The sequence below is a fragment of the Histoplasma capsulatum genome (genome assembly GCF_000150115.1).
Source record: "Histoplasma capsulatum G186AR genomic scaffold supercont2.6, whole genome shotgun sequence".
NCBI classification, from domain to species: domain Eukaryota; kingdom Fungi; phylum Ascomycota; class Eurotiomycetes; order Onygenales; family Ajellomycetaceae; genus Histoplasma; species Histoplasma capsulatum.
The window spans coordinates 483,703-494,859 of NW_025544806.1; the positions used below are offsets into that span (position 1 = coordinate 483,703).

The window sequence follows — 11,157 nt, forward strand, 5'->3', positions numbered from 1 at the left end:
ATGAGTGTAAATTTGGCCGGAGTCGCTCTCACTCACTCCTCTGGTTGCCCGGCACTCAGCGGTGGGTAAACCAGGTGCCCTGAAAAATGTGGAAGTTCCTATCTACCGAAATTGTGGCACATGCGGCAAATCCAAAGATATAAAAAGTATTCTCGAGTGCTCCTCCAAAAATAGCACCGTGTGTTCGCTATCAATTCATCCAGCGTGCGTAATTGCTGGAAGGATCGCTAAGCTAAGGAAGCCATGTTTGGAAAACCCATGCAAGCATACTACTGAAGCAGCTACAGCTCCATAGCTAATCCCCCTTTACTCCGTCACCACCCGGCACCAGCAGATCAATGATGCTTGCCGATTATCCAAACATCGCTGGCTATTTTCTTTTTCTTTTCTCGTTTCTTTTGATATGTGGAGAAAATGCAACAAGTCAATCCGCCGCAAAAGTCAAAAGATCACCTTTCTGAAGCAAGTTCTGGTATAATCGCTAGAGAAGAAGTGGGTTCGTAATACTTTCCAAAGGCGGAGTTCAATGTATCTTCTGCGGCATGTACAAGGTTCATGATATTATTCCAATCTGCCGTCATCTTCATAGCACGACCCCGTTCTGCGTGGAGTTGCGATACCGAGAAAGCCATTGCTGCTTTGGCCCTTTTATTCCCTGATGGGCGCAACGGTCCGATGGTTATGGAAAGACCCTCTATGGCTTTTTCTTCGTCCTCTAGGTCCCGTAATCGCTTTCGAATCTTCTTCGCAATATCGCAAGCTAACTGCTTTTGTGGAACAGAATAATCCTCTCCGCGGAGCTGCCTATACAAAGTGCTAAGAGCTTTCGTATATCTCCACAATTGATAGTTTTCGGGATCAATTTTGCCGCGGTCGAACCAGAGATCCGTTAGGGACTGTACGACCCGGCTGAGAAGCCTGATCAGTTTCCAATCACTCTCGTGAATGAGAAGAGGGATGATAGACGAGTCATGATAGAGCTGTTTTTTAAGGTCATCGAATTTTCCACTTTTTATCAGGGGGAAAATGTTCATATGCTTTCGGTCCTTTCTCGTGACATAACTGTGTATAGTTTGAACCACATCATTGCGACTGAATCCGATCCTGTTCCAAGCTCGATATATGGCTAGGTGCGTCGGATTTGCGTGGTGGCTTTGTAGGCCACTGAACACACGTTGGTAGGAGGGATTGTCTTCTACCTGAAGTTTCCGGTAAACCTCAATCCAGTATGATTTTTCGACTGCCCCAAATCCTGGCTCCGGTTGTATGCAAAGCTCTGCGAAAATATCTGCGTACCTAGCATAGAATAAATCTTTTTGAAGGCTGATTAACCTATCTTGTAGGGTTTGAGCGTCGGATGAGCAAGCCACTTGCAGACAAGGAGCATTATAGAGCGATTTATCGTATGTTTTTAATGTCGTCCGCCATATATCTTTGGCAGCTTTCAAATCCCCTTCCTCTTTCTCAAGGTCAAGAAGTCGTACGCAGGCGTCTTTGTATATCTGTAAGGCTCTGGTTCCGATTGGGGATGGCTTCCTTTGCTTGTTTCGCAGAATACGGTCTACATATATGAGCCTGTCCTTGAGATTTTCAACCGTGTAATCTTGAACTGGCAGCGGTGGAGAAGGTACGTCTTTCACAGGGTCCTGGTAGGCAGTTCCAAGCAAAGTGATTGTGTCAGAGCGATTTCGAATCCTTCCTTCTTGGTGCGGCTCCGTGAATGTCCGGGAAAGTGGCATGCCGTCACGAAATTGAAACTGAAACTTTTCGATTCTGCGCGAAGCTATTCTGCTGAAGCTCGCACTGGACGATTCCGAAGCTTTATCACTGTTATCATCGATTGGAAGGTGTGATGATAACCTATCAAATACGTCAGGCATCAGAGGGGCCAGCTTGCGATGGTTGGCGTTATATATGACGGCCTAATTCGCTACAACCAATGGAGGATATATCAAATCATATATATGCGGGATAAATGGCGCACTAACTCGTTGGACGGTGAGAAATTTTATCCTTGTATCGTTACGCTCTCCACTATGAGGTACGCAGAAAGCAAGTAGCAGCAGGGAACCGACGATGTGCAAACGGGTTTGTCGCAGCAAAAGCTAAGCTGGATCCTGGAAGTCAACTAGGAAGCCAATAGCGACAATTGCTAATATGACAGTCTTCGGGCCACCGCAAACGAAAATAATTCATGACACACGATGAGTTGCTGCGGCGCAGCTGGGCTTCTTATTGTTGTCATATCTTGGCTCATGGCACTCGGTAAACCTCAATTGTAGTTGAGCATTCGTGGCGGGCCGCTGAGGGCGAACGATGCAGATCATGGGCACGATCCATCAACGTATCCGTCTTTGGCTGCGACTAATCGCGAGCCATCCCATGGGACGGCAATAGATTCCATTCCGTGCCAAATATCTAGCAACGCGATCAAGAGGTAATTGGCCAACACTAATGCATGGAAATTTGGGCACAGAGGATCTGCTGGTTCAAAGTCCGTATCGGCATGGACTCGAGAGGCATACGGCCAGTACTGAAAACGAGATTAGATGATATTGTTGCAAACGGGGACGGCATTGGTAGGGAGAAATGTCGCGGGCCAAGCTGCATACATTTAATAATTTACTTGTTTTTTTTTTCTCCCGGAGAAATAGAACGCACGACAGCTTCTACCGGCGGAGGGCTCGTTAGTGTGGGACGCTTCTTCGAGGCAGGAGAGGGGTCGTTAAACTATGTCGGGTGAAGCGTTCTGTTGGGGATAAATTTCGTATTTGTGTACAAATTGTTGAAAATTTCTGGAAATATGTGGAAGCAATGACTGCATATATTATGGATGCTCTTCGGGGAATATTTGCACGGGTGTGCAAATTCAATAGACGTCGACACTGTAAGCGCCGATCCCCAGAAGGATCCCTGGATGTCATGAAATCCGATCATTACATCCCAATTCCAGACTCGTTGAAAATAGTCATAGCATTAGATTGATCTTGCTGAATATATGAATTTGCAGCGCATATATACAAAAATGAGCAACATTTGTGACAAGGATGTATATATTGGCGGGCTGGAGCGTGCACGGCAATATTCTGCCACAGACATATGCTCAGTCTGAACTTTCCAGCTGCCCTTTAGAAGATAGCTAACTAGAAAATTTCAATCCCCCAGTTTCATTGAGGATCAGGGCTTGAGGGAGAAGTCCGAAAACGAAAACAAAGAACCCACATGTCCAGCGACTGGGGCTTGAAAATATAGGCAGTAGCCACAGTGAGCCCGCTATAGAATGACATATTTCACACGGGCTAATCGCATTTAGGCCCTAGAATAATTTACCGATGAGGTCTATAACGTAGTAGAATTTGTCCGCTCCTGGCAACTGGTGCACTGGACCCCTTAAGATACTGTTCGCTAAAGGTCAATAGTGCCTTGGTTGGCCTTATTCAGTTCGAAGCTTCGTGTCCGGCGGAGGGATATGATCTTTAGATTGGCAGAACACAGTTCTGAGTTCTACACGCGAGTGTTCATGAATGGTGTGTGGTCCTAATTTTCATCGGTGTTTGACTCTCCACCATACTCTTTACCCGCTAATAGAATGGGACATCAAGTAGTTTCGTTGACAAGTGGATGGGTGTTTTTCCAACCTTGGGAGTGTCGTTCGAGAACGCTGGAATTCTCCGACTTGTCGTTAGGTGTGTAAAATACGTAATCTATCGCGATACATTGCTGAAGAGGTGATCTTCTGGACAACGGCTTGCGTCTGCGTCTTCCCGTGTCCCTCGATTCAGACAGTTCATTGGCTAGATCGAGATATTTCTTACTGGTAAACGCACTCAACCATCCGTTGAGCGGGAGCCCTTTCTCGCTGGCATAGAACTGTGGGTTCGATGGGTCAACGATCGGTTGTTGGATGTCAGGGTGGGGTGTGTCATGTTGCCATGTGCCTGCCGGAGTGTAGAATTGGAACGTTTGACCGGTGATGGCTTTCAACAACTCCCGCCCTGAAAATTTCAAGTCTTTCCAGTCACCACGATAGAGGATGGGATCCACGAACTTCATTGCTTGCCAAAGCGTTACGGCTTGACGCATTAAACGCTCTGAGAATAGAGGCTTTGGCGGAGACACAATGACGAATAGTGACACTTCTGGAGACGTGTAGCTGCGTTCCATCACGGCGTTCCCGAGCCAGTTAAAGTGATGGATGTTGGGACAGTTCTTTACTAGATCGATCTGCCGCGTCATTTCCCGTTTCGCTTTGGAATCCACCCCGAATAGTAGCTTCCCCGTGAATTGACATTGAGTTAGATTCGACGCTGTGATCTCTGGGCTATGCAGTATAGGAAGAACTCGTGGAGTGTAGTACCAAAGTATATCGATATCTTGCACTTCGGCTTCCTCGACTCTCGGCTGGATATCGAAGCCATCTTTCGACACGGCATTTGGGTCGCAGGAATTTGGTGGGACGATAGAATCTACCACAAAGAGCAGTGGTGTATTGTTCAGATCATCCATTTCGGACTCAACAGAATCCTCGACATCATCTGCCCAGTTAAAGGTTTCCGGTTTGAGAAGACTTAAAATATCGTCCAATCCAACCGCTCCGACATTATTAGTTCCCTCAAAAGGATATGCGAGGGAGTTCTCAAGCTCTTCCTCACAGGGAAGCTTTTTTCCTCTGGGCGAGGCCTCAATGTCATTTGGCTCAGAAACACTCGAAGAGGCTGCCGTTGGGCTATCAGAGACCGAGGCTGGAGAAACGTCCATTTGACGAACTGCATATAGTCCAAGATCATACTGGCTCTGGTCCTCCCAGTAATTATCGGATACTGGTGGAAAATGCTCTATATCGAACAATTCATCAACGTCTGTTGACTTTCTCTTAGAGCTAGTTTGAGGATGTTGCGTGTTAGGCCTGGTTCCAAGTAACATGGTTATGAGGAATTCGTTTAGTAGAAGCAATGTCAGTAACGTGGCCAGGCCAGGAAAATGATGTAGCTGGTAATAAGCACAATGGGGCTGTTTAAAGTGCCAGAACTTTATCCATCAACTTTAGCCTTACGCTGAGAACTTAGAGAGCGCAAAGAAAGCCAGGAATGAAACTTCGAGCTTGTTCGACCAAGAAAAGAATACATATCTTTGTCTTGAGAGTTTGGCTTCCGATCAGCAACAAAGTGAGTCTAAAATTGAACAAAGCAAATAATGAAAAATTGGATTGTCACTGGTCAACAAAATAAAAGAATAACACGGTTACAGGAGGAACTAGGTCCCGAACAAAATAGATAGAGCGGAAGGAGGAAGATATGTCTTGTAGCGGCAAATGTCATTCCTAGCAGCCCTCCTCACAGATAGTTAGAGGGAGTTTCACGAATTCGTGGCTTCAAAGAACCTTAAGTTCTAAATATCGACTTCAACAAGGCCAGAGAGTGGGGGGAAGTTAATATACTTCCATCACCATAGATTTATATGGCAAACAGGTATTCTAGGATTATTAAACCCTCTTGCTTAGGTGACTCTTTTATAGTATCTCAAAACCAAAGACACCAGACGCCAAACCTGGAGGACAAACAACATGGAGTGGGCGTCCAGTGGCACCCAATTTGCCCCTCCATTTAGGAGAGTAAGAGCGACAATAGAGGGATAAATACTCACAACTGATTTTAACCCAGCTATAGTTGGAAATTGTTCCTAAAAGCGAACAGAAGCGAGGAACGGAAACAAACAATGCAACCTTAAGCTGGGCTAACTGCTTGAAAGTAGTTGATCGGGTACACATACCCTGCTTGATTGAGCGACTGGGTATATAACCTCCTCGGGAGAGCAATCACGCAGGTAGTTCACCCAGCTGCCATAATGAAAAATGAATTTTTTTTCTTTTTCTTTTTTTTTTTTTCTTTTTGCCCATATTGTAAACTTGAGAAGATTGAAACATTTCAAAGACGCCCTAAGAGGTTCCCCCATTCGTGGGAACATGGGTTTTATAAAGAAAGAAACAGCGTGTATGAATTCAACACGCCACATTTGTTTTGACAAATGCTGCTGAAACCCGCCCTCATTGTCTGCAGAGTTGGGTCAACTTTTTCAAGATGAGGTTGAAATATCCGAATCTGGTCGAATTGTCGCGCGGCTAATCCCTTTAATGGTTGACTAAGCCGTATTTTTCTATACCACCGAAACCCGAAATTATATGTTGTATGCTGTATTGTAACAAGAATCTCCGCCAGTAACCATGCGGGGGAACGTTATCGCAGACTCGAAAATAAATTGACTCCACCATAACCGTGCACAGTTGTTTATTCTATCATCTCTAAATACCGATTTTCAGCATTGCTTTTAGTTGCATTATCTATATTTCGCATATGTACTGTTTCCGATTTTACAGCCGTGCAATCGGTAACTTCGCACTTTTCACTTCGCGGCCATTTGCCCCTTCATTAACGTCAACATTTCGCAGCAGCCCCATTGCGGAACTTGCGAAACAGTCATATATCAAACGAACCATGGCCACGGCAATGGGGAAACGCCTTGAGGGCAAAACCATTGTGATTACGGGCGCATCCTCCGGTATTGGAAAAAGCACGGCAAAGGAATTTGCAAGAACATCGCCGAAGAACCTCAAATTGATTGTTACCGCCCGACGGATTGACTCATTGAAGCAACTCGCACAGGAGATCAAGGAGGAAGTTGGTGATGGTGTTAAGGTCTTCCCAGTCCAGCTAGATGTTAGCAACCCCGAGCAAATCAACAACTTTGTGCCGTCCTTGCCAGCTGAATTTCGGGAGATTGATATATTGGTTAATAATGCGTGAGTACCCCAAGTGTTTGATGTGGGATAAATCGCTTTTGTGCATTTGTTTTACTCTCGGAAGAATTATTGTCAGTTTAGATAATTGACGATATCGATGAAACTTAACAGCGGACTCGTCAAAGGTGTCGCCAAAGCCCCTGAAATCGACCCAAAAGATATAGATATTATGTTTTCCACAAACGTCACTGGCCTCATAAATATGACCCAGGCAATCCTACCTATCTTCAAAAAGAGAGATGAAGGAGGTCGTGGCGATATTATTAACATTGGAAGCGTTGCTGGAAGAGTACCATATCCTGGTGGCAGCATATACTGCGCAAGCAAGGCTGCAGTTCGAAGCTTCACGGATGCCTTGAGAAAGGAGCTAATTACAACGAGAATTCGGGTTATTGAGATTGACCCCGGCCAGGTGGAGACGGTATAACAATACACCCTATAAATCCAATAAATTACCTACCAGGTTTGTTTGTTGAACAATTGAAAAACTGCTAATGGAATTTTCTTGGGAAAAGGAGTTCTCCCTTGTTCGGTTCTATGGAGACAAGGCCAAAGCCGATGCCGTATATGCGTAAGTATAGAATACAAGACCAATCGCCCCTTTGAATTTGCACTTGGAATGTCTTTGATTAACAAAACCTTAGTGGCTGTGAACCTCTCACGGGCGACGACATCGCCGAAATTGTTGTCTTTGCTGCTGGCCGTAGAGAGAACGTCGTTATTGCGGATACCCTAATATTCCCTCAGCATCAGGTAGGTTCAATATCCTTTGGATGCAGCAGCTGTTAATGAAACTAAGGATGACAAACCCCCGTTTCATCATACTGACTATTTCTCTCAGGGTTCACCCACAGATCTCTACAAAAAATCACCATGAGGAGATAGGAAAGGTAATAGTTATATGAAACGCCAGCCTTGGAAAGCTTGCATAAGACGGATAGAGTAAGATCATTCAACTGTTTTCCCCCGAATTTCAGCAACGTATTACTGTGTAAACATACATAGAGGAGAGGGGAAGCATTACATGTATATAACAGAATAAAGAACCAAATATAGGACAACAAAGGCCTCTCACCTCATTTTACATACCGCTGCCCCTGTGTATCCCCGTTGGAAATTATTGCCATCAGGGTAGACGAATCTGCTAGCACCAAATTATATGTTGAAAGCCACAGGGGGTGGCTTAAATCAATAGATATGACAGGAGAGTCATGTTTCCTGCTTCCCATGTAGTTTCTTGCCTAATTATATGGCGTAATGGGTAAAAACGTAGAAATAGATACGTAAGACACGACAGGAGATTAAAGACAAGTTAGCTATATATAAAACAAAGTAATAGAAACGCCCATTCTTGTACGAACAAAATTACCTCATCCTTAGTCTTGATATATGTTTGGGTGATAAGAACTACAAGCAAGAATATGCCCCTGGCTTCCCAAAAAAAAAAAAAAAAAAAAGGTTGTTCTCAAAAACACACGCTTGTATTCCCCAATATATATGTACCGTACATTCAAGAAAGAAAGACAGGATCATGAAGACCCATTGCAAGAATTACATAGAGTGGATATCTTCGATACGGATAAACCCCTTTTATTGCCTCCAGATTATTCCGAACCTTGCAGCTTAGCCTCTATATTAATCACATCTGATTCACTATCCACTTCGATAACCCTGTTCACCTCTGCGGTGTTTCTCATCAGCTCGACAGCCCCAGCATACATCATGCGCGATGAAGGGTTGCAATTCTCCGGAAGGTAGTATAGAAGGACATAAGGGACGGTGAGACGACCGGAGGACTAATCGTTTCCCGAAAGGAGAGGAATATTAAAGTTAGCATTGCCTCTTAACTGACTCAAAGTGGGGAGAAAGAAAGAAGCGTATAACTGCATTAGAATTAACGGGTTCCGCATAGAGGGCATGTCCTTCAGGACAAGACATCGCGCAAAGATAACACGGGGAAAACTATGGCATTTACCAGCGTGAGCGGATAGCTGAGCAGGATAAACCGGGGCGACGAATCAGGAAGCTCATCTGCAACATCTTCCATTTTGCTATATATTTCATCATCGGCGGGGCGGATCTCTTGAGATTTCGAATCAATCATATCTGCAGCTCCCGTGGGCCAATATATGGTTTTCGGTTATCATTTCCGCATATACCCAGGCAATAGAAATACAAATGAAGAGTAAGGTTTTCTTGTTCGTGTATTAGGGACATATATATTTGTTACTGTCCCAGGGACATGGGACCACTGGACTAAGGAAAGAAAGGAGAATTACAGATGATAGCTTGAGGGTCTTTCGCTCTGGATGTTCCCAGCCGAAACTTGCGAAGTTTCTCTTTCGTCTCTGGCGAAAAGGAGTATAACCTGGTATCAGACTGCAGAAATATCACTCGCTTGTTAGCTGCCATACGGAGTTGAATGTTGATCAGGCCGTGAATCGGAAGACTGGAGCATTAAGATACCATTTTGGATGTTGCTGAGGGTGTCTTCTGAACCGCTTTATGGGTAAAAGACCGAGGAGGAACTGCAATTATTGGCCAATATGATTGTAAAATACAGGTAGTTTTACTTCCCCGACGGTTAACAAGATGTGGACATTGTGATAAGAAAAGTGACGATGATGGTGGGGCATGTTAGAGTTAGCCGCTAAGTTAAGCTAGGGGGATCCGCTCGTTCCTACGACTCATCTTCCGTTTGCAAATCCAGAGACCAAGCCCGACAGCCATCCCCTGGCCACTCAACCCTTTCCATCACATGCAGGCTAAATGTTTGCTCGTGTCAACCAGCTGGCAAGACATCTCTCCCGTCCGCGACCCAATTACGGGCATATTCGCGCTGCCACGGCTGCCCGTTCGCTTTGGATTCCGCTCCCCATGACATCATATACCGAGATGGCGCTGGCCAACAGCAAGAAAACGATACATACAGCAGCATGTTTGATTATTGGCGATGAAGTCTTGGGCGGCAAGGTATGTTAATCTTCATTTGCTGGAGGTTCAGGGAACTTGGTAACTGCTGAATTTCCTGGTATAATTAATATAACGTTACTCTAAGCTCTGCCGTTCTTCCAGACCGTTGATACCAATTCGGCCTTTTTCTCAAAATTCTGCTTCTCGATCGGCGTGTCATTAAAGCGTGTAGAAGTCATTGCGGACGATGAGAGCGAGATTATCGAAGCCGTAAGACGTATGAGTGAACGGTACGACTTCGTCGTAACGAGTGGAGGAATTGGCCCTACGTTCGTATCAAATTCCTTCCCCTTCTGCTGTTCATTCCATTCCTTATCCCCTTCCCCTGAAGCGTGTACGCGATATACCCATATATTGCACTCATGCACACGTAGCCCTTGCTTCACCTCGCAGCGTCATCACAGCGAAACAGATGCATACTGACTCCTTGGGTGTGCGCGGGCAATGACGGGGCGCTGCTGGGGGCGGGAAATACCACCCTCACCTTCCCGCCATATGATCCCAGCGGCACAAAAACTCCCAACCAAACAGCCACGATGACATCACCTACCAATCAATAGCACGAGCGTTTGGCCTAAAGCTGAAACTTCATGAAGAGGCCCTGGCGCGGATGCGCAGCCTGTCAAAACCGCAGCAGGCGCAACGGGACTTCGACTGGGACACCCCTTCACCGGCACTCACAGCGCGCCTACGCATGGTCCAAATACCTGTAGATGATGCCATCCCGCTGAAAGACCAGGCGGTATTCCTCGCGGATGACCTCTGGCTGCCTGTCTCCGTTGTGAATGGAAACGTGTATATCCTTCCCGGAGTACCGACGTTGTTCGAGCGCCTGTGCAATGCGCTTAAGCCGCTGCTGAAACCCCGCCTAGCTGATCCGATGGGGGAAGGGATTCATCGTCTCTTATTTGCAACGCCATTGTATGAGAGTACGATCGCGCCGTATCTGACAGAACTAGCGGCTAGGGTAGAGCCGCAAGGTGTCAAAGTCGGGAGCTATCCGCGGTGGGGCAAGAAACGGAATACGGTGACGCTAGTTGGAAAGGATTTGAAGTTTATGGAGAGCCTTGTTGCTGAGGTGGAGAAGAATGTGGAAGGACGGAGAGTAACGAGGGAAGATGAGGATGACCCTCCCGAAGCAGACGTTGAGAGTCAGTCCTCTAAATAAAGGGGAGATGGCTGGGACGATTTGGATTCGCTATCTATCGCTATTTAAGAGTGAAATATAATCTCCACATAGACCAGTTTATCTCTTATGGCCGATTCAAAAGTATATCTCTTGCCAGCTATATAATTCACCCTGAGAAACATTCTCTCCCAGTGCCGCCTAGCTAACCCTTTCCCACCTCATCCCGTTGGCGGATGCATAAGTCCCATTCCTGCACTGA

At 45.8% G+C, this 11,157-nt stretch overlaps 4 protein-coding genes across 4 annotated transcripts; 2 read left to right on the top strand and 2 right to left on the bottom strand.

Moving 5' to 3' along the window:
• Positions 1-449: 449 nt before the first annotated feature.
• On the bottom strand, positions 450-4,923 carry HCBG_04865 (uncharacterized protein; the record flags this gene model as incomplete). The annotated part of the gene is made up of 5 exons (XM_045431914.1): positions 450-1,860; positions 2,334-2,533; positions 2,662-2,730; positions 3,223-3,239; positions 3,639-4,923. 5 exons carry the CDS (start codon positions 4,921-4,923, stop codon positions 450-452), a joined length of 2,982 nt encoding a protein of 993 aa, XP_045287126.1.
• Positions 4,924-6,491: 1,568 nt separating this feature from the next.
• HCBG_04866 (oxidoreductase) lies at positions 6,492-7,673 on the top strand (the record flags this gene model as incomplete). Its single annotated transcript, XM_045431915.1, has 5 exons — positions 6,492-6,796; positions 6,908-7,217; positions 7,312-7,367; positions 7,441-7,549; positions 7,638-7,673. 5 exons carry the CDS (start codon positions 6,492-6,494, stop codon positions 7,671-7,673), a joined length of 816 nt encoding a protein of 271 aa, XP_045287127.1.
• A 727-nt stretch (positions 7,674-8,400) lies between these two features.
• HCBG_04867 (GMF family protein) lies at positions 8,401-8,900 on the bottom strand (the record flags this gene model as incomplete). Its single annotated transcript, XM_045431916.1, has 2 exons — positions 8,401-8,592; positions 8,772-8,900. The coding sequence occupies 2 exons, from the start codon at positions 8,898-8,900 to the stop codon at positions 8,401-8,403; spliced, it is 321 nt and encodes a 106-aa protein (XP_045287128.1).
• A 665-nt stretch (positions 8,901-9,565) lies between these two features.
• On the top strand, positions 9,566-10,937 carry HCBG_04868 (molybdopterin binding domain-containing protein; the record flags this gene model as incomplete). Its single annotated transcript, XM_045431917.1, has 3 exons — positions 9,566-9,769; positions 9,872-9,999; positions 10,301-10,937. The coding sequence occupies 3 exons, from the start codon at positions 9,566-9,568 to the stop codon at positions 10,935-10,937; spliced, it is 969 nt and encodes a 322-aa protein (XP_045287129.1).
• Positions 10,938-11,157: the final 220 nt, after the last annotated feature.